This window comes from Gopherus evgoodei, chromosome 6, assembly GCF_007399415.2.
Source record: "Gopherus evgoodei ecotype Sinaloan lineage chromosome 6, rGopEvg1_v1.p, whole genome shotgun sequence".
NCBI lineage: Eukaryota > Metazoa > Chordata > Testudines > Testudinidae > Gopherus > Gopherus evgoodei.
The window spans coordinates 125,099,924-125,127,681 of record NC_044327.1 but is presented as its reverse complement, the minus strand read 5'-3'; the positions used below and the strand labels follow the sequence as shown (position 1 = coordinate 125,127,681).

Genomic DNA, 27,758 nt, shown 5'->3' with positions numbered 1-27,758 from the left:
CAAAGCCCACTGAGATCTCAATGGGAGTCTTTCCATTGGCTGCAAAGGGCTTTGGATTAGAAGTGAAGTGCAATAGCCCTGTAAAATGGCTGCCTGTACTTCATATGACTTACACAGGCTGGGTCTGCTATTAACCAGGTGCCAACAGCGCAGTGCAAGTGTGATGACCTACAATACTGCATGCACTGTGTCTTCAGCAAACGTGTCTCGACCAGCTCACTCAGCAATTCCAGTTGCCACACATCCCTACTTAAGTTATAGGCTACAGCCCTTAATCCCAGTAAAGTATCTCCCAATATAGTGCTCATGTTTCTCTGTCTCCCCCCACCTATCTCTCTGCACAGATGGATATAAATATATACTGTACAGATGTAAGATCTTTATTTAAAATCCCAGTGATTAATACTGGTCACCAAATCTTTAATTTAGTCCCATTTCTTTCAAACAGAGGGAATTAACAGTTGTTGGGGACAATAGGGAACATCCATATCCACCAGACCACCAACAAGGAGCGATGGTCCCAAGTTGCAGCGGGGGAGGTCTAGGCTGGACATTAGGAAACACTATTTCACTAGGAGGGTGGTGAAGCACTGGAATGGGTTACCTAGGGAAGTAGTGGAATCTCCATCCTTAGAGGTTTTTAAGGCCCAGCTTGACAAAGCCCTGGCTGGGATGATTTAGTTGGGGAATGGTCCTGCTTTGAGCAGGGGGTTGGACTAGATGACCTCCTGAGGTCTCTTCCAATCCTGATATTCTATGAGTCTAACATAAACTAGCCTCTTATAAGCCAGTTAGCAGAGTGGCCAGTCTAGTGCTGGTCTATCTAGTCAGAAAATGGAGAGAGCTGCTGGTTCCTTTGTGGGAGGTGAGAAACTGGGATCAGTTCCTCAAAGGAAGCCTGGCCTGTGCTGAAGGCAGACCTAGCACTGGCCTGGGCGGCCTGAGTAAGTACTGGTGAGTAACAGGTTTTGTGCCAGGGCAGGGGAATGACAGAACTGATTCTGGAAACTAGATAAGGAAGACAGAGGACTGACTGGTGATGGCCAAAGAAGGCACTGGTGAAGGAGGACAACATTAACATTATTGGCCCATTGGGGAGAGGGTACATAACCTCCCTAAAGGAGTCCCTCTGCACAGGGCAATGTCAATGAGCAAAATTCAGTTTGAGGACTAATATTTTTCCCATAGCATTTAAAGCTATTGCCCAATATTTGTATAGTACAGATCATATCCATGCATATGGATCTGGAAGGGAACCCATCATAGATATGAGTATCAAGTGTCACAGCTAGGGCTTACCATGTGACATTGCATTGCATGAAGTTGGTTGTCTGACATTTTTTCAGCAATCTTTGGTCATGATAGGATGCCATCCCCATGTGATATTGAAGAGGTCCTTTCTTCCTAGAGTTCGGTGTGCTGCTGGGAATAATGGAATGTCCATGTTCATTCTCATATGATAAAACTTGTACATGGGGAAAAGTCCATCACAAAAGCTACATGGTGAATAACATGACATGAGCCACATGCAAGTTACTTACTTGTTCCCATAACATAAGAACTAGGGGCCACCAAATGAAATTAATGAGCAGCAGGCTTAAAACAAATAAAAGGAAGTTCTTCTTCACACAGCGCACAGTTAACCTGTGGAACTCCTTGCCTGAGGAAGTTGTGAAGGCTACGACTATAACAGGGTTTAAAAGAGAACTAGATAAATTCATGGAGGTTAACTCAATTTGTCAGAGAGTGGAGATGGATGGCAGGAGAGAGACCACTTGATCATTGCTTGTTAGGTTCACTCTGTCTGGGGCACTTGGCATTGGCCACTGTCGGTAGACAGGATACTGGCTGGATGGACCTTTGGACTGAACCAGTATGGCCATTCTTATACTGACATTTCAGCTCAGGTTCTCTCCAGACGCAAGGCTAGTCTACAGTACACCGGATTTCTGATACAGCTATATCCAGTGCAACTATGCTTGGAGACTCCTCTAGTGCAGATGCAATATATACTGACAAAAGGAGTTTTCTGCTGTCATAGTAACCCCACCTACACACAACACTAGCTATGCTGACAAAAGCGCTCTCCTGTCAGCATAGTTGCATCTGAATTGTTTTTTTTTACTGCCACAGCTATGTCAGTTAGGAGATGTATGGTTTTTTCCCCCCACCACTCTGACTGACATCGTTTGAGACACCTTAAAGAGGCCTGATTTTCAGAAAGCAGGTGCTCAGCACTTCCTTGAAATCAGGCATCTGAAACTGGGCATCTAAAAATTAAGGCACCCCAAATAAGTTACTTTGAAACTCTTAGTCATGGGGATCAAGTTAACCCAAAGTCAGGAAAGGTTCATAACAGGGAAATCTATTAGACTTAGGAACATTCTCCCAAGGGGAGTAATGAAAGCCCAGTCATTTGGTTCATTTAAAATTGAATGTATTGAACCACCTTGCTGCTGATAGAGATGGACTAGCTGACCTAATATGTTTTTCCATCTCTAATATCTATGATCTAAACTTGGAATGTCAAGACCCACCAACTTACATGCACACGCTTTCAAAGAACACACTAGCAAATTGAGGAACAGTGTTTTTAGTGGCCAGGCGAGTTGTAACCACAAGCTCCCCGGACGTTCAGTTGTGGCTTTCTCTCTTTTTCTCTCCAGCTTCTGGGCAAAGACATTTCCCTCTCTAATGGCTGCAAGGGCTCAGTTCTCCGATTTCTGAACTGAGGCCTTCTTATCTGTGAGGAGAAAAGAAAGAAAACAGAGAAAACACAGCCAGAGAGAGTGGAAAGGGCACTATACATGAAGCACTGGGAGATCAGTAACTGCCTTGGTACAGTGAGAGACTGTAATACAAGTTTTAAATAAATGACAAAGTTCATTTCAATGAGGAAAATAAACAATAAGTTGGATTTGTGGACATTAAATTTCAGACACAACCTATTTTTTCCTCTCCCCATAACATGTTTTATGGAGTCTGATTAAAGAACTTGCCTTTTAGCTCAGTGGCGATTGTTCAAGATATTCAGGGTTTATGTGTAACAAAGGTTGTTTTCTTCTTTTTTCTTTTCTTTTCTTTTCTTTTTTTTTTTTTTTGGTAGTTCCATTCATTTTGCAAACCAAGTAGGATCGTTGCAGAAGAACTGGTTTTTTTTGACTGTACATTCACCTAGAAAGTTTGATAATTATTGTGCTTTGATAATCAAATAAATACATTTGTACAGCTTGTTTCAGTTTAACCTTTGGAATGGCATGGGATCCTTCTGATTTAAAACTGTTATATAAATTCAGAGGAAACCAATTAAGTGGAAAGCAGATTTCACTATGAGGAGAGTTGGTAAAAGCCCCTCTTCCCCCCCCCCCCGCCCTTTTTAAACAACAATATGCAAACAGGGCCTCTATGCACATCCTGCAATTGCAGGGGTCACTGACAAATGTAAGGGGATCTATATAATGTGATATATTAATGTCTACTAGAGGACACTTGTAAGAATACCAGCTCCTCTTGGATCCTACAGCCAGATCAAGAGCCACGGGTTATCCTTCCCCACCTTCCACAACTTTGCGAGTACTTCCAGTTTTTGCTAAGAACAGGCTCATTTTGCAGCAGCAGGTGCTGGCTGTGCGGTCCCCATAGCAACCCAGGTGAATGTGAGGTTAGCAGTTCTCCTGAGGGTCAGGAGACACACTGACACATGTCACATGGCCTTCGGAGCCACCTCTCACTGTTGTAGTTTCTCAGCAGCATGATAACAACCAGAGGCCAGTCAAGTACATTGCAGGAGAGTGTCTGTATTGTGGGGGTTTGATTTTTTTTCCCCATATCATAGGCAGTCAGGTCACTGCTGGTACAGATTCACAGAGCCCTACATAAATGCCTTCTGGTTAGCTGCAGGAATGTAAGAAAGGATTGTCTTCCATTATCTTCTGGTCCAGAAATTCACTGGACCCTCTTCTTCCTCCTGAAGTACCTCCTTAACATAAACCAGTAGAGAGAAGCACACTTTTCTTCTTATCTATATATTCTTAGGGGTTTCCTCTATTAATGACCCTCACTGCTCAAAAACCATAAGTCAGACCCCCCAAAATTATGAGATTGGCTATTTTAATAAATGATAAATGTTTTGTTCTTTTTATTTTTCTTCACGTTTTTGAATCTTTAAGCTTTTCTCCACCATGAGGACCAGAAACCTATCTTTAAAAAAAAACTGAGTCCGGAAGTGAGAGATTTAGGGAAAACATCATATATCAGAAAACTTGAGATAAAATTATAATAATTGGCGTAGCTGGTTTCTATAGCTTCCATGTCCTTAGGATCTGAGCATGGCCATGTTGTCTAAGTGTTAATCAGAACAGGCTGTCCAGTCAAAGGGACTTCCCTTGAAACCTTCAACCACTTTTATTAGCAACGGATTTCCCAAAAGAATCTGTCATAATGGTTTCTGGGTATATGACTCACAGTTCATTGGTTTTCACTCCATTGTTTCCAGTTCCAAATATAGGGTCCAATTAGGGTGACCAGACAGCAAGTGTGAAAAATCGAGACGGAGTAGGGGGTAATAGGAACCTATATGAGAAAAAGACCCAAAAATTGGGACTGTCCCTATAAAATCGGGACATCTGGTCACCCTAGGTCCAATATTTGAAGGTTCTGGATGGTTTCGCCAAGACATAGCCCAATACACAACTCCTATTATCTGCCATGGGGATTGGACGGGTCCTTGTCTGAGGTGCTCAGAAGTCTGCAAGGTCAGGCCCTTAATCAGTAGTTACTAGTTCCTGGGATATGGGTTATTCTACTTCAGTGCTCATCTGTCAAACTTTAAGCCCAGGTCTTATCGGAGTTCTCACAGACTAAGCAGGGTTGAGCCTTATTAGCACTTGGGAAAGATGCCACTGACGTGACCAAGATGCCATGAGAATTTGCTGTTTGGCAGTTCAGGGGGTGACATCTTATCCTCTGTATCAGTGCTAAATCCTCGCTTCAAATGCCTTTTTTTTTTTATAAGATGAGTTTCTAAATGTCTTGCTCAGTTATAGTAATTAAAAACCCCATGATACTTTTTGTGTATTAATCTTTGAGTATTGGCTAAACTAACCTCTGTGTGGGACGTTATTGCAAATTTCCCCTCCAGCTTCATCTGAAAGAGATTCTTCATGGCACCAATTGCAGTGGCATACACATGCAGATTTAAAAATTTTATTAAGATGATGTTAAGAAAAAGTGAACAGTACAGAGTTTAGGCATAGAAGTTTCTGGTTATCAGGGAATAACATACAGATTATCGAGGGCGCAAAGTTTTTTTTAAAATCAGGTGGCATAAGGAATACATAATCTGCAATATCCCCGATTGGAGGTAAAAGGTTGATGGGTCAAAGTACAGACATTGAGATATGAGGATAAGAAGTTCATAAAGTGGCTATGTTTGGGTGTGGAGTATAATGAGTGGATATGATGATGAGGATGGATTGACCCTCATTTGGTGAGATTTAATGTTCAGGGAGTTTATGGTTCCAGTTCCTATGATCCAACGGAGAAAGTCTCTTGGTCCTTTTCTCGTAGTCGAAGAATGATGTCACTCTGGCTCATGCCTCCTGGTACTGTTGGTGGCCGGTAATGTGCTCGATATAGATGTCCCTGGACCATCGGATGGTGTCTGAGACCATGAGGTGCTGCGTGAGCCCTGCGTAGCGTCGACCGATCCCGCAGGTCCACAGCACACGCTTGTTGGGTCCCAGGCGCCCAGGGCTCCAACGATCAGGGTGTCCATCTGCAGTTCCTAGCCCTTTTGCTACACTCAGATACTATAATCAGAGACATTCATTAGCAAAAGCACAAGCCCTTTGCACTTGAGCTAAATGAGTTATGGCATCAGCTGGTATTACGTACAGTAGCTACCCCTGTTTGTAGGAGACGAAATTGCACTCCTGGAGCCAGTATATTACATTTGCTTCCTCATCCAAATGGTTGGTGTGGGGGTGTTATGCACCATTAACAGCGGTTGCATTCTCCCCACAGATTGCTGCATTTCATTGGGGGCACTGAAGTGATTCCAGTATTTGTCACCATTGCAAAGTTCATTGGGATCCTTCAGGATAAAATGAACTGTTTAAATGCAAATTGTTGTTGTTAATATTAGAGAGGTCTGAGCTAGAACTTTAGAGCACTTCAGGTTGTTTTTTGTCTCATTTTATAGGATTTTTCCTGAACAATATAGAATAAAAACATAAAAAGCAATACAAGGTGCTTTTGTGGGATACACATTTTTATGATATTATAAAATAAATTTCTTAAATACCTGTAGAATCTCATAAATGTGCATTGGGAAAGACCTGCTACAATAGGCCATCCAATCCATTGGTGCAGTATTTCCCCTAAATTCTGTTTTCTGGTGTTCTTTCCAGTCAGTGTGCTAAGAATGCTGTAATAAAAGCCCATTTGTATGACTATGAGTTCATTGCATAGACCCAAAAACTGGGAAAAACTAACATTCAACAATTCAGCTTTGCAGTTGCCCTTATTTTGATAACACTTCAAGCAAGCAGTAGAAATACCAAGTCGCCTCAGGGCAGGGAGAATTAGCAATGGCAGAATCATCCCAGAGACTGATGCCTCTTGAAAACAAAAGTTGGTTTGAAACTGGAGGGTTTGGGAATCAATAGCTGATTGTTTGAAAGGGGAGGCCACTAAGTGACACTGCAGTTGAGGGTCAGTTGGCATTACAGTTATACACCATGTTTCTCAGAGGTCTGTAACATGCCTGTTTTAATTCACAGACTATAATGTGCCACACAAGTTGCCCGGGAGATTTTGTTTTTCCTTAAAGGAAAATATATGTCATGGGGGAGGGAGAGGCACCAGGGAGTTGGCACTAAATTTAGACCCTTTTGCTTTTATTTTTAAACTGCTTCCACTCAAATCTTGCTTAGCCTTAAAAAATACAATTCTATAGCCAAATCTCTGATGTCATGCATGGAGATTTAGCCACATGAGTCTCGTTACAGTCAATGGAAACACTTTCACTAAATCTACACACTTTGCGCTGATGATATATGTGTTGTCTTATTTGTTCACTTAGGGGCCAATCCAAAGCCCACTGAAGTCAGTAGGAGACCAGCAATTGACTTCAGTAGACATTGGATCATGCCTTAGGCCATGGCTACACTTACAGTTTTGCAGCGCTGGTAGTTACAGCTGTGTTCGTACAGCTGTTTAGGGCCAGCGCTGCAGTGTGGCCACACTGACAGCTACCAGCGCTGCAGTGTGGCCACATTTGCAGCACTTGCAGCGCTGTTGGGAGTAGTGCATTGTGGGCAGCTATCCCAGCATTCAAGTGGCTGCAACGTGCTTTTCAAAAGGGGGATGGGGTGGAATGTGACAGGGAGCGTGGGGGAGACAGAGAGAGTGGATTTTTGGAGTTGACACTGTTCTCAGCTCCCTGCCTTGCAAGTTCTCAGGACTGGAAGACACACAGTGCCTACCTTCAATCATTTTAAAAGTTCTAACTCCCTTCCCCCACCCTTCTCTCATTCACTAAATGCAAATTATGTACTTTTAAATACCCGTCAGACCAGATAAGCAACTGCTCAACACGGACTTCCCCCTCCCCCTCTGCCGTGTGAGCGTGCTGTTTCTCTCTTCAAGCAAACAGCTGTGAACATTCCAAAGTAATTCCCCTGCCTGCCTCCGCTCGCTCAGCAAACAGGAGCTGTGTTTGTTTTTTAAATAAACAGTTTGGCTGAACTCCAAGCTCTCCCTTTCTTCCGGTTTGTTGTGGACAGGAATTCTGGGATACCTCCTTATACCCCGGAGGTCAATAAAAGCGCTGGTGGGCGTCCACACTTGCTGACCAGCGCTGGATCACCAGCGCTGGAATCCCTACACCCGAGGCTCGACCGGGTGTACAGCCAGCGCTGCAACCAGGGAGTTGCAGCGCTGGCCGTGCTTTGCAAGTGTGGCCACATCCTAAGTTGCAGCACTGTAACCCCCTCACCAGCGCTGCAACTCTCTAGTGTAGCCATGGCCTTAGTTAGAAGTGCTTTACAGTCTTTATGAGACACATTCCAAAATCCATATGGATCAATATTTGGAAAAGATCTCCCAACCCACTATAAGTAAAATCTTTCCCATCCACCCACGAGGGGATTCCATTGACAATTTCTGTTTGTTTGTTTTAGAGATGAGCTGCTAGTAGATACTCTGGCTATTGCTTGAATGCATACAGAAGACTGAGCAATCCACAGTAGATTCCCAGGTAAATAGACGGGGGGAAAGGTATAGGAAAGGGAATTGGTATGGGAAGGGGAATTAAACCAACAGCAAAACCCTCAAAATATCCCTTTGTACCACTGCTCTTTTTTCCTTGTGAGTCTGATATCTCAGCACCCCATTTATACTGCCTCTTTGGTCCCTTTTGTGATACAGAGTGGGTTTGTGGTCACTTTTTAAGTGACATTGGATGAGGAGCCTGGGTATGTGACTTCTTTGAACTTTGCTGTGTGAAGAAGGTGCAGTGATTCAGTATGACAACATGTATCATCTAGGTAATAAAGAATCAGCTGGTAAGAGAGCTTCTGAGGACTTTTTCCTTGTGGTTATAGTAGGGAAGTAAGGGGCTCTATCAGTGCCTTGCTCTAGCTGAGCATCTGCTGTGACATTCAGAACGCCAAACAGAGCAATTCTTTTATTATTATGGCACTTTGTATCTGCACTTTGGGCTCTGTTCCACTCCCACTAAAGTTAGTGGAGAGATTCCCCAGTTACTTTAATAAATGCTGGATCCTCTCTTTGTGGATCCACTTACCAAAGGAGTTGAGGCTATTCTGGGAATAGATAATCTTTATCTAAAATGCCAGTAAAGATATTTGTGGAGTAATGCATAAGGGCCAAATTCTGCCTTCCTATACTGTGCATCCATGAAACCTCACTGAGATTTAACTGCAGTGACAGTATGAAATTGCTCAGTTACCCTGTCTGTGAAATGGGGAAATACTGCCCATCTCCTGGGGGTATGTGAAGCTAAATTTGTTTATGAGTCTAACGCAGGGGTTCTCAAACTGTGAGTTGGGACCCCTCAGGAGGTCACGAGGTTATTACATGGGGGGTCGCAAGCTATCAGCCTCCATCCCAAACCCCGCTTTGCCTGCAGCATTTATAATGCTGTTAAGTATATAAACAAGTGTTTTTAATTTATATGGGAGGTCGCACTCAGAGGCTTGCTGGGTGAAAGGGGTCACCAGTACAATAGTTTAAGAAACACTGGTCTAATGTGTTTTGCATTGTTCATATGGGTGATACTAGACATGCACAATATTATTCTTAAACTCCAGGGATTCAGTACAAAATGGGACCCAGATCTGAACCACCACTGGATTTTATTTCCCAAAACAAAACCCTGATCAATGAAGTTTTGCAGAATGAAAACAACCCCTTGTTGTTCACCTCACTGCACGCTAATGGGGCCCACGATGGTCTGTCAGCAGCGGCTCTGAGACGAACCAGAAGGGACCCTCTCTCTGGCCAAGCTATTAGGAGCCGTGCTGAGCTCGCCTCAGCTGGAAGTCACTCTTACATATCTTCCACTTTTAATGCAACACAGTGGCCTCAGTTCGCTTTCACCACTGCAGCTAAATACATAAACTGCCAGAGAGAGATTTGCAAAATAGTAACATTTCCTCGGTCCGTTAAGGGAATGGGGAGGTTGCATATCAAGTCTGAGATGAATGGCTTGGGCCCAATATCTGTATTTAATTCAGTGCTGTTCTTGCCCTCCGATCTATTGGTATTGTTAATTTAAATAAAATCTAGCCCAGTCTTGAATTGGAGCCAAGCTCGGTTACTTTGTAGGTCACTTTAGTTCCTTGGTACTATTGTTGCTTCACCATGTAAGCGCCTTGGAGCAGGGACTGTCCTTCTCTGCCGAGTACAATCAGGTTCTGGTCCATAACTAGGACTTAATGGCACTACAACAATATAGAGGCCGCAATCAGGGATCAAAGGGAGGTGCTGACCACACAAGTAATTTAAAAAAAAAAGACAGTTCCTGCCCTCAAAGACTGCACAACCTCAGGATAATTTATTTAAACAAACAACTTTTCCCCTCTATAATACCTAGTACTTATCCCATCTCAGTGACTTAGGTAACTGGTTATGTCAATATTACAAATATGGGAAACTGAGGCAGGGGGTGATCAACATTTTTAAACCTGGGTGCCCAAAGTTGGCTACCTGTTAATACTCTGATCTGGACAGGTTCTGTCCATCAGCAGATCCCATTGACTTCGCTGGAGATTGTAGACAGTCAACGTTTCTGAAAATAAGGCCGCTTATTTAAGTGTCTCCCATTTGGTACCCACATTTCATAATTTTAGCCTAATTGTCTTGTCCAGGGCCTCAGTGAAAGAAATGTGATTAGAACTTGGGACAGTCCCTGAGTCCCGTGCTTAGACTCTATGGGTATGGTTCAAAGCCCACTGGAATGAACAAAAAAGCTCCTATTCACTTAAACGGGCTTCGTATCAGACCCGTAGCTCACGTTTTTACTCCCTCAGGAGCTAATCCTATGAGGTGCTGAGTGCTTTCTAGGTGGTGCTGGAGTCAAGGGGCGCTCAGGACCTGTCACGAGGCATCCTGCGACTTGCAAGATTGAGCTACGAGTCGCGCTTCACTTTCTTAATCAAAATTGCTTTGGGGAAAAATAAATCCTTCCCCAAAATATGCTATCTTTGAAAAACCAATCTGCCTGTGCCAGAAAGGCTATAATTGAATCCCAGCTGAATGCAGTTGCTGTTGGGGTGAGGTGCCAACGTCGCGAACAGCATCTGGGAAACCACAGAGAACCACACAGTAAAGCCGCGCAAGCTAAGGAGTGATTAAAAAAAAAAACATGAATAGAGAACAGTAAATAGAACGTTTGAGACTAGAGTAGCAGCAATGGAGAAAATGGCGGAGAAGTCTAGCTTTCCAAAAACCTCCGACTCGACAAGCACCCAGCAGATTCCCTGCAACAATAACCCTTCTACATCTTTGTTCTTCAACGTACTCCACTTCTAAGTATTAGCCCGAGATTGTTTACTTCTCCTCCCCATCTCTCCAAGGGATATGATTCACACGTTTTCAGATTTATTTGAGCAAAATGCAATAAATATGCTCCTTCAATTTTAACTGCTGGAACGTAGCCAGGTTTTTTAATGAATCTGGCCTGTGCTATTGAAGTGGAATCCAGGATCTCAAAAGCTCTGGGCACTGTTAGATTATACACACAGACACACACACACATATCTCCCCCCCGCCACCTCCTCCTATTCCCTTGAGGCTCCATGAGTCACATGAGACTGCAGGTTTTTCAGATTCAGCTCTGGTTAAAATTAGCAAAAGCCTTTATTATTCAAGCAGAGGAAGGTTTCCAATCACAGGTTTAAAACCAGGCAGGGCTCAATCAGCTCTTTATCTTTTGCAGGTAGCTACCTACCCTGGCCTTGCTTCTCGACTCTCTGGAGTAGTCCTTTGCACCTGTGCAACGTGGGTGTCAGATAATACCAAATCCCTAGGCAGGATGTTGCATAGGTCCAAGGGAGGAGGCAGCAGAGGGTCAAGCTGATGGAGTTCCATAAAGATTGCACTCTCTGTGTGTGTTTGTGTTATGAAGTCCTTTATGATGGAACCTTAAAAACTGGAATGGGGGTCTTCTCTGTTTACCCAGAGGGTACCTAGAGCAAAAGTTCTCAACCAGGGATACACGTACCCCCGGGGGTATGAAGAGGACTTCCATGAGGTACATCAACTCATCATTTGCGAAATTTTACAACAGGCTGCATAAAAAGCATTAGTGAAGACACTACAAACTAAAATTTTATACAGACAAAATGAGAAAGTAAGGAATTTTTCATTAACAGTGTGCTGTGACACTTGTATTTTTATGTCTGATTTTGTAAGCAAGTAGTTTTTAAGGTAGTTGAAACTTGGGGGAATACAAGACAAATCAGACTCCTGAACGGGGTACAGCAGTCTGGAAAGGTTGAGAACCATGCATCAGAGTTTACCCACACTAGCCTCATGGCTAGAGCTGGCTGGAAAATGGAAATAGGTTTTGGCGGAAAAAATTGTCCCCGTTTTTGGTTGAAAATTTCAAAATTTGAACATTTTCACATCACTGTGCTCATGGCACTTTTGCTGAGAGCAAGGTTTACCTTGGGCTGTTGGCAAACATTTCCGTATCACCCCCTGTAGTTTGCTCGGCTGCGACATCATTTCAGTGGCGCAGCAAGTGTGATTTCTATAGATGCATATAGTAGGGTTGCCACCTCTAAGGTACAAAAGAACAAAGGAGGACATCTGGGAGGAGCCCATAAAATTGGACAAATGGCAGTGGGTACTGAGCACTCTTACAGATTTCCCCGGACAGCAGCCATAGGTGTTGACGTTTGGTTTTGCCAGTGGGTGCCCCATACTGGCTCTGCCCCCTCCCCGAGGCCCCGCCCCCATTCTGCCCCGGAGCCCTCTTCCTGCCCCAGGTCTGCCCCCTCCTCCGAGCACCTCCCACCTGCTGCTGCTCGCTCCTTTCTGCCCTCTCTTGCCTTAAGGGCAGTGGGAGGGGAGGGGGCCCCACTCAATAGCTGACATGCGGGGTAGCCCTGCTCAGCAGATGATGAGCAGGACAGCCTCGCTGAACAACTGTTTGGGTAGCACAGGGATAGCTGCTGAAGAGCTGATAGGCCGCCAACCCCTAGACTGCCAGAGCAGCAGCCATGGCCATCCCCTGGGTGCTGAGCACCCCCTATTTTTTCTCCAAGGGTGCATGAGCCCCTGAGCCCCTATGCCTGTAACAGCCTCCACTGAAAAGGGATGATCCTAGGGAAACCTGGACCGGTGGCAACTCTAGCATACAGGCCAGGTTGGCACTGGCCCCTGCACTGGTGTTTAAGGACTGTGGGGCGCGTCCTGAAGGACTCACTACACTTGCTCTTCCTGCCCACTCCTGATTCTTCAGTACGGGGGCTGCTTCCTGCTCTTGCTCTTGGGGTGCAGGCTACTGCAAAGGGGGCTGGGAGGGAGTGTTAAGAGCTCCCTGGAAAGACATAGACATAAGAAGCCGTTTGCAATGTGCCAGTTTTATTGGGCCTACAAAACCCAGGAACTGTGTTCTGTATTCTTAACATATGGCGAAATCTCTCATGTATAGGGCACTCTTGTAACAGGAGGCAGGGCTATGGGTGGCCGCATAGGAGAGTGCAAGTCGTGTCCTGTAACAGGATTTGTGCTCCCACTGCATCCTAGGCAGGTCTGGGAGGCATTGTACATCACTGAGGTAAAACGCCCCTAGTGGTCATACTTGGGTGCTGCAGTTGTGCACCTCCAGCTGTGGAAAGCTGTGGTTATAATCCATAATCCATCCCATATCTCATACAGTGTTTTGAGATTCCCTGGCTCAGAAAGTGCTGTACACCTCTCAGATACTATTACTGCAACAGGAAACAGGATATTGAGACCAATTCCGTGCTGCCTGCCCTAGGTGTTGTGCACTGCTCCAGTGCTTCAAAGCAGTTGTAAAGCCCGAAGATCCAATTACCTGAGCATTCCTTCGGTACAAGGAAATCCTCTGAAATTGTGGAGCTGCCCTAGCTGCTCATACACCACTCCCTTCATGTCCATAATAACACAGAAAGGTTTCCAAGGGAATGTGGCCAGGACATCCTTGTACCCTGGTCTCTTAGAGCCATGGGCTACCAGGCAAAAATTAGAGCAGGCCTTGGACCAGCCCAGCCCCCAATTTACTGAAGGAATGTAAAGGTGTCTTAAATCTATCTTTGCCCTTACCCCTCAATTTTGTTCCAAACACAGTCACACCAAAGGACATAACTGGTCTAAGAGTAGGAGGCCCCAAAGGTACAAATGTGCTCTGAGTTTCATGTCTACAGATCATTTCTGCATCAGCAGACAGACTGGAATTTGTAGCCTGACCCTGTGCTCACATGTGCTCTGTGAATTAGGTAACTAGAGTTTAACTCAGATGCTGGCTGGGCCCATTTAAGTCTTAGGGCTGGTCCACACTACGGGCGGAAATCGATCTTAGATACGCAACTTCAGCTACGTGAATAACATAGCTGAAGTCGAATATCTAAGATCGGATTACTCACCCGTCCTCACCGCACGGGATCGATGTTCGCGGCTCTCCGTGTCGATTCCGCAACTCCGTTGGGGTTGATGGAGTTCCGGAATCGATATAAGCGCGCTCGGGGATCGATATATCGCGTCTAGATGAGACGCGATATATCGATCCCCGAGCAATCGATTTTAACCCGCCGATACGGCGGGTAGTCTGGACGTAGCCTTAGTGTGAGTTTAGCTCCTTTGCTGTAGCAGAGCAAAGGAGAGAAAGGTGGAGGAATTGTGGGAAGGGAAAGGAGCCAAAGGAAAAGAGGAGAACAAAGACAGAGGAGGAGGGATGGAGAGTGAGGAAAGGCAGTGTGGCCCAGCTGAGAGGACCCTAGACTGGGATTCAGGAGACCTGAATTGTATTCCCAGTTCTGCCACTGACTTCCTATGTGACAGTGAGAAAGTCACAATGGGTACCTCTACACTAGAACAAAAGGCTCGTGGCATGGCCGCGGCTGGCCCAGGTCAGCTGACTTGGGCTCATGGGGCTAAAAGCTACTGTGTAAATATTCCGGCTCATGCTGGTAGCTGGGCTCAGGAACTCTCCATCCACACAGGGTCCCAGAACTTGGGCTCCAGCTTGAGCGTCTACACAGCAGCCTTGCAGCCCAAGCCCCACAAGCTCGAATCAGCTGATGAAGGCCAGCCGTTGGTATTTAACATACCTATGTTCCTCTGCATTTGTCTTTCTCACCTCACCAGTTGTTTCTCTTCTCTGTTTAGCTCATGGCTACACTGGAGAGTTTTCAGCTGCTCCACTGTAAGCTTTCTAATGTACCCGCTCTAAGGGCTGGTCCACACTATGGGGGGGGGGAATCGATCTTAGATACGCAACTTCAGCTACGTGAATAACATAGCTGAAGTCGAATATCTAAGATCGGATTACTCACCCATCCACACCGCGCGGGATCGATGTTCGCAGCTCTCCCTGTCGATTCCGGAACTCCGTTGGGGTTGATGAAGTTCCGGAATCGATATAAGCGCGCTCGGGGATCGATATATCGCGTCTAGATGAGACGCGATATATCGATCCCCGAGCAATTGATTTTAACCCGCCGATACGGCGGGTAGTCTGGACGTGGCCTAAGCCAATGGGAGAGAGCTCTCCCATCGGCTTAACTACTCCAGCCCCCAAGAGCGCCAGAAAATATGTCGGCGGGAGAAGCGCTCACATCGACATAGCACTGTCCACAGCAGCGCTTAGGTCCACACCAGCGCTTAGGCGCGTATGTCACTTGGAGGGCAATTTACTCACCCCACTGAGCGGCATAAATTATGCCAACGTAAACTATCGCGTAGACGTAGCCTAAATTCTTAGGGCAGGCACTGTCATTGTACGTGTACAGTGGAACACTGATATTGGTAGAGGTATCTAGAAGTGGCAAATAATAATAATGAGGAAGAGTGATGGTCTCTTTTTGCAAAATTCCCACTCCCCTGGGATAAGTAAATTCTTTGGAAGGGCAAGTGAAATGTCATTAGTATTTCCATTAGCCTGATGACTGATGAGAACAAACAGGCGAATAGATTTTATGCCTGGGCTGGTAAATTTTTGTAAGGCTGTGCTAAACACATCAAAAGTGGTGTGTCAAGTGACTCCAGAACATTTAAAAGCACAGGACATGTTGTACCCTTGCAATGATGAGACAGTCAAATGTATGAAGATAAATACCAAATGATTCCCCAAGAATAACCAACAGTAGTAAATGTTTTTCTTCATTCAGAGATTCAATGCTTTCATCAGCGGATGGTGGTTTTTTGATGGGATTTTACTTCTTCTTTCATTTCTAAGAATTCATATCCCTAAATGAAAACAGACTTTGTTGAGGAGAAAAAAATATTGTAGGGTGAAATTCACCTTAGTGCAGGGGCCTGACTGAGGTCTTAAATTGGACTTTTAAGTGATGCATGGGGCTTGTGGGAACCCTGTGCACAATTTCACTCCTAATGCCTTCTACCATTATTGACTGAACAACAAAGGGCAGATTAGGAAATTACTGATGGAAAAGTAAGTATAGCAAGGAAACATTTAGTTTTGTAAGGTAAATAATCATGCTTGGCCATTTTGTCCACTTTACTTTGTCTTAGCTTTAGTCTGTAGACAAGGAGGTGCAGTGAAAGACACGTGAGGTGGTTTGTAGATGAGAGTCCTGCATTTATGGCATTGGTTCCCTCTCTTGCTCATTAGAACTGCGTATGCTTACAATTACAAAGACTTCCTGTATGTTGCTGTTTGTCTTTCTCAACTGCAGCTGTGAATGGCATTTGATTATACTCTGCCTGTTGCACGCATAAAATTACACTTTCTCCTTTATGATATCCAACAGGAAGACTTGTGAATTAATTAAACAAAACTTTCTCTATTCTTCCCTTGGGGTGAGGAGTCCTCAGCATTCTACAAGAGCCATGAAAAACTTCACCTATTTTCCCCCACTTTATAACCCATATGACCTGATGCCCTGCAATGCAGCCACTTACTTTCCAGTCGGAAAAGAGTCAACAGGTCTCATTTCTGAAGTCATCAATGCTGCTCATTAATTGGTGGCAGGGGCTATTCACTACAATGAGATGTTTCCTCACCACAAGAGGCTTTCGGCCTAGCAAATAAAAGATTGAAACCATGAATTGAACCCAGAGATTCCTGCATGCTAACAAAGAATGCAACCAGTATGATATCAATCCAGCCCAACAAGCTTCTTTAAAAGGGAAATCCAAAATATGTTAACTTAAAACATAGGAGCAGATTTTGCAAACAGCAGAAACCTAGGGCCATGTGCTATTTGAAGCCAAAATTACTGATGTATTTATAGAATGCAATCATCTCTCTTCTCAGCCTGCATTTTGCTAGGCTAAATCAGCCATACTCTGGTTTTCTCTCATAAGACAGTTCTCTCCATTTCCCTGATCATCCGTGTATCCCATCACTGCACCTGTTCCAGTCTGAATTCATCTTCCTTGAACATGGGTAACCAGAATTGTACTGGTAAACTTTCTTTGCAGCATTCAATTTCTGTTGAATTACCCCTAGGCCAACACTTTCAAACTTGGATGTCTGATATTAGGCACCTGAATCTAGATTTAGGCCTCGGTTCTGTGGGGGTCTTAAGAACTGAGCATCTCTGAAAATCAAGCAGGCTGTTATGGTGCTTGAATATAAATTTAAAAGCCTAATCTATTTCAGGTATGCAGGTTTGAAAATCCCTGCTTTGCAACTCTCTGAAGTTCATGGTTTTTCTCACCATAGTTCTGTGGCCTAACCAAACATTCAGTCAGCATCAGTATTTCAATAGATTCTGCCACTTCCCCTTTTGATACTATCATCCCATTGCCCCAGTAAAACAAACAGAAGTATCAGAAAAACTCCCAGTTATTCATAATTTTGTTTGTTTTGTGAGTGATATTCTCCTGCTACTTTTTGGCTATTTAAAGGGAACATATTTCTAAGTATCTTTATTCTGGCTGCCTGATGCAATAAAATATGCATATTGCAATGGGTAAGGCAATTTATCCTGGGAAGAGCCTAAAGCATCCCAATGTAACCCCAGTAAACATGAAAGCTAGAGACGGGCCTGCATCAAACTTCTGGATCAGAGCACCCCAAAATGTTAGGAAAGCGCAGATCTAGAGGGCTCTAGGGAGGAGGGATAGCTCAGTGATTTGAGCATTGGCCTGCTAAACCCAGGGTTGTGAGTTTAATCCTTGAGGGGGCTATTTGGGGATTGGTCCTGCTTTGAGCAGGAGGATGGACTAGATAATCTCTTGAGGTCCCTTCCAACCCTAATAATCTATGATTCTATATGAAGGATTGTTTAAGGTGAAAGCCTAACTGCAAATGCTGTTAATGGTTAGCATTGTTTTCAGTTTCTTGTTCCACCCTTTCCCTACTAGGCATCCTTTCACTTGATTCATTCTGGTAGGTGATTTCCCATATTCATTCTGCCTTCTTTTCCCAGTCTATCATTTATCTCCTATACCTGTCTGCCCCACTTTATTCCTCTCTGCACCATTCACCTCTTTATCCTGTTCTTCATCATTCAGATTTGTTCTTGTGTTTTGGTTCTTTTGAGGTCTTTCCTGACCTTGGAGTCTTTCAGTCTTTCCATTCTCCCTCTTACGCTTCACTGAGGTTTCCAAAAGAGGTACCATAGAAAAGACTACTCATGTGAGCAATGATCGAAATACAAATCAAATTTGTACAGTAATTCCATACTGCCCAATGTTTTAGATGTTTCTAGAGCACAAATAGAAGAGAGCAGCAATCCAAGGACTATATATTATATTTAAGTGCTGATGAGTTGTTAAAACTTTTGCCACTTTGTTTAATCTGCAATAACATTGCAGCTCTTACCTATGCATCTGTTTAAACATACTTTCATTTTAATATTGCAGTCAGTTACTGTGGTTTTCAGAAGAAACGGAGAAAAAAAATCATATCTATCTAGAATATGGGGAGAGAGAGAGACACACACACACATCCCAGTGCATATTATTTTTCCTCTCTGGTACTGATAAGGCAAACATTTTGTAGTTAATATTTGCACTTTTGGACTCACAGCACCCTACCTCCCAAACTTCATGTCCACCTGTCCCCAAGGTCACTTCTCGTACTCCTCCGTTCTGAGGACTCAGATCAAAGAGATATCCCTTGTGTTTTCATGAAGGGAGTGTACTTAGATTGTGGGAAAGGATGGAGAGTGTAGGATCTGTCCCCCTTCCTCCCAGTACTATGTATGTCCTCTGCAGTGTTAGAGCATTAAAAAGTTACCCAGTGTTTAGTGTGTTATTGGGTGCCTGATCCACACAGGCTACTACAGCTCCCGGTTAGGGAACTTGGCCCTTAGTTCAAGCTATAGACGTTCATCCTCTTAGATGTGGTTTTTCGCCTTCCTCTGCAGCATGGGGCATGGGTCACTTGCTGGAGGATTCTCTGCAGCTTGAGGTCTTCAAACCACGATTTGAGGACTTCAATAACTCAGACATAGGTTAGGGGTTTGTTACAGGAGTGGGTGGGTGAGATTCTGTGCCCTGCATTGTGCAGGAGGTCAGACTTGATGATCATAATGGTCCCGTCTGACCTTAAAGTCTATGAGTCTGTGGAGGATCCTGGGAAGTTTGCAGTGGTGACTAAACTGATGGTTGTTACAGGTTCTCACCCATGGAATGTTCTTGCACAGACAGCTTGTGCTTAACAACTAAATTAATTGTTTGTTTTTAATCATTGCATATCACTAGAGACTGGTGTCAATGCAACTCTGTGCAGTCCAGGACCCCATCTCTCAAGTAAGAGGGTGAAGTTTGGCTTCTGCTGCCATATCCCCACATTGCTACATAACAAGAGCCTCTGCTCCACATAGTCCTCACCCCTGCAGGATTGAGGACAGAGTGGGTGTTGGGGCTATTACTATGCTGTCTGTCAAGAAATGTGATTATTTTAGCACAGTGGCTTTAAGGGAAGAAAAAACTTGAATAGGATTTCTTGAACTCAGGCACAGAGACTCACCCAAGTAGACAGGAATGGCAAGATGCATTTAACCTCATTAGTTTCAGCAGGGCTGACTCTGCGCAATCCATCAGTGTACAGATACATTAGAGGAACTCAACTATTTCCACATCTCATTTACATAATGGATGGGATGTGAAATGAGTCCTATGGAAAAGAAGCGCCCTGGAGGCACTAAAGTTTATCACAATATGTAAGAGTTCTTTTAGATCATTGCATTAAATTTCCACTAACAAGATAAATTAATTGTCTGTATTACTGTACTAACCCAAAGCGGATAAAGTGTATGTTTTCAGAGGAAGGCAGCTGTTCGAGACAGCTTGGTGGTTATAGGAGGAGGCAGGAGAGATTAGTGTGTCTCCCAGTATTTGCATGCCATCATGCCAGTCCTCCCCCTGCCCCTTTAAGAAATCTGGCTCCTTTCTAATCTGATGTTGGAGTTTGGCTTTATAAGTGAGGTGAGGGAGAATGAGTAAATCAACTGTATCAGACAAGCCTCAGGACATCTAGAAATTGATCATTCTGCAGAAATAAGCACTCTTGTGTTTATTAGCTGGGAGTTCATCACTATCGCTTCTCTTTATCCAATTCCTAAGAGATTTCAAAGCTATCATCATGGCATTAGCTCTTCTGAGTGTAGTACTGCAGATAAAGATCGGGAGATCTATCTAATGATGGCTTTTTCTCTCTCTCTCTTTCTCTCTCTCCCAGGTTTAGAGCTATTCTGCTTTTTTTAAAAATGGAAGAAAATTGGTGAGGTGAAGTAAAGTACAGTCTTGGTGTCTTAAAATTCCACCTTCACGATGGCAGTGCAGGCGTTTTTTTTTTCAAACAGGAACTCTGTAGTATTGAATGGGACTCATTGCATATGGTAGAAAATCCTTTGCAAAAGAGGTAGAATTTGAAGGTTCTAAGAGGAGAGGAAACAGGAGAGTAAAAGCCATGCAGCAGAACTGTACATTAAAAGTACAGTTATTTTAAAATGATAAAATATGTCAAATGGAAGCCATGGAAATGAATTTCACAAGTTAGATAGGAAATAATATTACTTCAAGAAGAATAATTACTTTCCTTAACTACATTTATCACACTGTAATTCAGTTCCCTCTTCTGGAGCATGATGCAGTGCTAAGCTTTTGACTGATCTGTGTAAAATCCACTTTAAAAAAAAAAGATTTACCAGATATTAGGCTTCTTCTGGTTCTTTATTCAGTGTAAACAGTAATCAAAATGCAAATAATTTGATCCAGTTAATGTTGAGATGTGAACTGTATAACTAAACCATGGAAAGAGAGAGAAGAAAGCTCTCCTCCTGTGAGAGCAGTGTGATGCATAAACAGATGAAGTTCAGTAATGAATTCTCACAATTTGGTGGGTTATGTGAAATCTAAGGTAATGATCCCCTGGCAGAACACTATTCCATAGCAGCAACTTCACAGAACTCTGTTATGTGTTAGCTGATGTCCTCTTTAGCATGGCTTTAGCAATGGCACAGTTATTATTTATTATTTGTATTGAGCTAGCACCTAGAGGCTCTAGTCTGGAGCTTAACACATATATAACAAAAAGATGGATGCTGACCCAAAGAGTTTGCAATGTAAGTGTAAAGATGAGAGAAAGTAGGTGGCTGCAATATGTGGAGAGAGCACAAGGTAACAATAAGGCAGGCATTGTCATTTAATATAGGTTAGTACAGCACCTAACACAATGGGGCCCAACTTAGCAGTGGCCATAAGGCACTACTGCAGTGTGAATGCTAAATGATATTAATAATTTTAAATTAATGTATTAAGTACCAGCTAAAGCACATCTGCTGCTAGACAATGAATGACAAAGTAAATTTGTACCAAAATATTAAGAGACACTATAAACTACAAAGACCTTTAAAAAAAAAGAACCAGTTTTACATCATGATTGTCTTCTTGCTTACTCAGATTTTACACCAGTAATGCTATGACTTGAACAGGGCTATATCCTGATGTACACTGGTAGAAATGAGAGGCAAATCATCCTTTTACTGTTCTCGGTTGTTCATAATACCCCCTTTGAGATTGAAAACAATTTTTCTCCTCTGGATTTGTCCTGGTTTTTCCATTTGGCAAATATTGATTAATTTCCCCTCTGCTTTGGCCTGGTTTCATTATTATATGTAATGTCAGCAGGGCTCTGGGATTTAAAGGGCTGAATGTGATCTCACTTACTTCTGAATTGGGAGTAAATTCATTAACATCAACAGAGTAATGGCAATGTAAATAAGATCAGACTCAGGACCAGGGTTTATAATTCAACTTGAGCTCTGTCGGTTTCTGGATGTAAACAGAAGCAAAATATAAAATATTGTAGGATCACACAGAGGATGCATATTTTAAATGATGAGTTCTCATTGACAAAATGGTGGATATTAAGTCAGGAAGAAATTTCCACTAATTACTAAGGTACGTGACATTTTGGGCTTCTTCTTTGTGACCTTCCAAACAGCCTCAAGAAGAGAGAGTAACAGTAGGGTAGCCTGCTCCAACAACCTAGAAGACACATGATTTGGGTTCTACTCTAAACCCTGCCACTGACTCACTGTGTTGCCTTGGGCGAGTCATTGCACTGTTCTGTGCCTCAGTTTCCCTATCTGTAAAAACTGAGATTACAATGTCGACCCACTTTTGCAAAGCACTTTGAGATCTATAGGGGAAGTCAGATGACTTGCACTTATATCTCACTGTAAAGCCAAATCAGCAAATTAGGTCAGTGTAGTGGTTCAGTCTTAATTTTCACCCGGCAAATTAGACGAAACAAAGCGTGTAAAACCTTACAAAGCTAAAAAAAAATAATAATAATAATCATACCAGTGACCCCCTTGTGTACTTGTGACAAGCTGCAACTGGAGGGGGTAGTCTTTGAAGTACTTCATTAAATGTGTAATTCTTCCTTGGGATGACGATTTTCCTCAATGATTTGTATGACCTTGTTAAACCCACCTAGGTGGTAATTGAGCAGCAACTTCTTCTTCAGAAGAAACAGAATAAAAATATTGAAAATATTGACTCACCCTGAAGGCAGTGAGCAGCACTTTGGTCTTTGACCTTTAAGCATCCTAGGGTAGTCAATAACCTGGCTGTTAGATGCTGTGCTTGCCACTGATTTTGATTTGGGAGTAGTTTAACCTTGAACCAAGATCCAAGTAACCACGGCAACAGGAAGTAGGCCTCTACATTCAAGGAGTGGGAATCCATAAATCAAGGTCCCTAATGCAAACACTGTGTGCAGGTAGAGATTTGAGAGGATAAGTGGTTTGGGAGGGATTACCTTTGAAAAATGAATGACTGTCCCTTGATATGCTGAAGCACAGTTTCACAGACTTTTTTTTTTTTTATCAATAGAGGTCAACAGGTTACAGCTGCATGTTTTCATACAGCTTTTTATATAGGCCCTTCAGTTTAATTATAACCAGATGTTGACTTCATGAGGTTCTTAGCATTATTATATACCATGTATATGTACACACACACACATAACTATTTATATATAGACTCACATTCATGCTATAAATAAATATATAACATACAAAAACTATATTAAACAAACATTGTTTGCAAAGCCATGCACTCAAAAGTTAGGAAATGCCAGAGTTAAGGTTGTCTGTGCAACCTTAATTCAGCCCCTTTGTGTGTATGGATTATGATGTGGTGCGTAATTACATGATCACAGATTATTTTTTCCATAGGACCCCTGTCTCTTTTAGTGAACAGGATGGATAGTGCTCATTTAATGAGAAGCTAGTCAACATTTTGTTTTCCCCATGTTGTTGCTTATTTACTGCATGTTATTCAAACCCTCCTTCTTATTTACTCCATATTATTCAGGGCCATCTCATGGACTTTTCTCTGGTGCCAATCACTATAGCATCAGAGTGCCTCACAAACATTAATGATTTTGTTTTCAGCACACACCTGGGAGGTGAGGAGGTGCTATTATCCCGATTGTACACAGGGGGAACTGAGGCACAGAGAAATTAAGGACAAAAGTGCCCAATTTGAGACACTTTGAGTGATTTTTCAGAATACTTAGCATTACATGGCACACAATGTTTAAAGCACAGCTCCCATTGACCTCTCTTGCAACTGAGAGTGCTCAGCATTTCTCCAAATCAGATGCCAGAGTCTCAAGTCAGACACTTAGAAAACGAGGAATACACATTTCATAATTAGTGGCCACCTATGAAAAGTTTAGTACAAGTGTCTTCCCTAGCATCACATAAGAATGCTGGTAGAAAACTGTGATGGTACATCCTGAGTTTTCTGACCTGTCTAATACAAGAGGTCAGACTACATATCAATAGTCCCTTCAGGCCTCAGGATCTATGAATAAGTGATTATAACAGAGAAGTTTATAAGTGAATGTGACAGACACAGTAGGTAGGGGAACTGATACATGGAAATTGCCACTGAATAACCATGTGGTCATGCCTGTGTTTGTATATATTTGTTTTGTGCAAAAAATAGACTTCTGGGATTATTCTGTTAGTTGAGCATTGTTTACAGAGAACTGTGATGGTACATCCTGAGGCAAAATTATTGAAAAGAAATAAAAATCATGTTCCTTGCTAATATCAAAACCATATTACACACCCTAGTAGGAGAGTATGGAAATATACTGGGACACTAAGAGCAACAGTTCTTCCTTTCTAGTAGATACCTAGCACAGCAATCTTGTATACTTCATATTTATTCATCTAAATATTTTTTTTTATAATCCCCAGGAATAATAAGTCCCCACTTAAAAGCAGACCAGACTTCACTTCATAGTAGAATAGAAAGTTCTGCCTGTAACATGATGACCAGAAGGAAACCAGCAGCTGTTGAAAATGTTGCAATACCACCAACGCCAGTGTTATCCCTCCTACCTTCATCATCAGCAACATCTGATGCAGGTAACTGTGTCTTCCCTCTGTCTCTTCTGTCTGTTTTCTATCCATTCAATGCCAGAGTCCAATTAGCTGAAAAATTTATGCATATGTAACTATTACTGACTTCAGTAGCACTTGCTGGTGTGCGTAATCGATGGGATAATCAGGTCCTGTTTTTTCTAATGTTTTCTTATCACTGTGGTGTCTGAGTTCTATTAATCACAGGATACCAGCACCATTGTAATAATGAGATAAGCAGTGCCATCATTTGTGGTTAGGGCAATGGATTAGAAGTCAGGATTCTTGGGTTCTATTCCCAGTCCTGACATTCATTGCTTGCTATTTAGCAAATTTCATTTAATGTTCCCACTATGCCAAATGCTCAATGAATATCTAAAAAGCAGCTGAGGTAGCCTTTTGTGTATATAATCCACTGGTAAATGTGTGTCACAAGCACTCATCTGTGCCAATCCATAGAGGACATGAGTTGTTACAGCCCATAGCTAAATAGACGTAGCTCTGGAGTGCCCTGGTTGAGTTCCTGGTGTGTTGGCCAAGATGGCAGTCATCGCATCTACTCTGGTTATTTTAGTGTGGTTTTATATATTGCATATGGGGCAATGGACAGACCCTCAAAAGTAAAGCGGAAGAAATAAGTAATTAAGAGTAGCATTGGATTTATTCCTCTCTCTGAAATTGTTTTCCAATCCACCCATGTTCTGTGCTGCTGTTCCAAATGGGATCATTCCTGGTGATAATTTCTTTCTATTAGAAATGTAGCTAGGTCATTTGCCCATCGTCTTTGTTAATCTGGGAAGCTCGTGTAAAGAGATAGGTCTTGCATTATGATTTGAATGTGACAAGACTAGGAGCTTTGTCTACACTTAAAATGCTGCATTTGTACCACTGTGACACTTCAGTGTAGACATTACCTATGCCAACAGGAGAGATTGTCCCATCAGCATAGGTAATCCACCTCCCTGAAAGGCTGATTCTTCCGTCAACCTAGCACTGTCTACACAGGGATGTAGGTCGACTTTACGCTGCTCGAGGTGTGGCTTTCTCATACCTGTTACCAACTTAGACTAACCTAATTTTCTAATTTAGACCAGGCCTTAGGCTAACCCTAGTCTCCAGTAATAGTGAATCCACAGTGCACAGCCCTTCACAGAGATCTTCCTACACCTCAGGAGTTTCTTAACCTTGATATGCCTCAATTTCCCCATTTGCAAAAGGGGTATAATAAATAGTAACCATTGTCGCAGAGTTTTGCAAGAATTGGTTATTTAATTGACCAATGTAAAGCACCATTAAAGTGCAAAAGTACTTTGCTTTTAAACGAATCCCTTCATCTTGGATAAATAATGAAAACAAGGGCTCTGTGCATAAAGTGGTTTCTGTAAAGATAACCTTTTTGTATCAAATATTCAGGAGTCTCTGTTTATATACAGGAAAGTATTAAAGAGCTGAGCTAAGGGCAGATTATTTTTTTTTAATGCAGGAGAATGAAAGCACACAAATATTTTATGATCAGTTGCAAGATGAAAGTGTACGCTTGTCTGCATAGTTCACTCTTTCCATTGTCAGAAGTCTAATTAAACTGTTGGTTTATCTGTAGCCCAGATGTTGAAATAATTTAGTGAAAACCAAAAGAAACTGTGTTAATGGGAAAACAGGACAGTACTGTGGATTTCCTGTAATTAATGGGGAGCTCTTTGAAAACTTCTTGCTTCAAACCAAGTCTACAAACTGAGCCCAGCTGTTCAGCAAACACTGTTCTCTGTAGTATGCTGTTGTAAATGGCCTCTGGCAACTCCAAAGGGATCTGTAATGACAGTCATTAAGAATGATCTTTAGTGCTACAGAGAGACCAAAGCTCTCCGGAATAAAGTTAGGGAGGTAGTGGTGAACTCCCCAACAGTATGATGAACCTGTGCTCAGCTCTTCATGTAACAAGGTGATTCAGACAGTTTTAAACCAGCACTGGAAATGTCTAGCTTAAGCAAAGCTTCTCCCCTTTGCCTCAGAAGCTATTCCCCGTGTCATATCAATACGCTGTGGCTTCCTCGCATGGCCTGTAGCCATTTCAATTTGTCTCTATTTGCGAGACAGAACGACATTGCATCTGTGCAGATGAAGAGAGAAGAGAAATAAACTCCAGCCATTTCCAAATAGTTTCTTGTTTTCTTGCAAGTCATAAAAATGTCTTTTTAAGGATTCAATTGATTAAGTTGTTTTTAATTATGGTGACTCTCTTAGGGGGAGGCAGGTTTGTTTGTATCTGGAGGGTGGGATAATAATGGAGTAGGTGTGTAAGGGCTCAGTTGGAAAGAGGACCCATTGAGGTGGGTGTGACATTAATCTAAGACTTTATGATGTGTTTTCACTGACTGCCTCTGAACAAGGGTACAGGAACTCCTCACTTAACATTGTAGTTATGTTCCTGAAAAATGCGACTTTAAGCGAAACGATGCTAAGCTAATCCAATTTCCCCATAATAATTAATGTAAATGAGGGGGTTAGGTTCCAGGGAATTCTTTTTCACCAGACAAAAGACTATATAAATATATACACACACACACACACACACACACACACACACACACACACACACACACACACACACACACGCTGTATAAGTTTTAAACAAACAGTTTAATACTGGTACACAGTGATGATGATTTTGAAGCTTGGTTGAGGTGGAGGAGTCAGAGGGTGGGATATTTCCCAGGGAATGCCTTCCTGCTAAATGAACTAGCAATTGACTGAGCCCTCAGGGGTTAACTCTCACAACACTCTACAAGGCAGCAGGAAAGGAGAGAGGGCAGACAGAAACAAACACCCTGTGTGTGGGAGAAAAAATGTGCATTTCCCCTTTAAGAGCTGACCCCAAGCTTAAGTACACTGCCTTGTTAATTAAATCAGCTTGCTGTGACCTGAGAAGGCAGCTACTGCCTAGAAGCTCCCTCTCTCTGTGGTGTGTCCCCTAACTGCTCAATGGAAGATGGGGTAAGCAGAGAGCAGGAGCAGAAGGGAGAGGGGGACACCCTGACATTAGCCCCCTTCTTCCCCCCTCCTCCTGTACAGCAAGCAGGAGTCTCTGGGAGCAGCTCCAAGGCAGAGGGCAGGAGCAGCACATGGCAGTGGGGGGGAGGGACAGCTGCTGCATAGGAATTTAGGAGAGTGGGGAGCTGATGG

At 42.9% G+C, this 27,758-nt stretch overlaps 1 protein-coding gene across 1 annotated transcript in view; it reads left to right on the top strand.

Annotated features, from left to right (window-relative positions):
• Positions 1-27,758, top strand: part of SETBP1 (SET binding protein 1) — a 330,296-nt gene that overhangs the window by 290,238 nt on the left and 12,300 nt on the right. Inside the window, exon 4 of the mRNA XM_030567249.1 lies at positions 24,414-24,584. Within this exon, the coding sequence (XP_030423109.1) occupies positions 24,414-24,584 (171 nt within the window). The remainder of the gene's footprint in view (positions 1-24,413; positions 24,585-27,758) is intronic.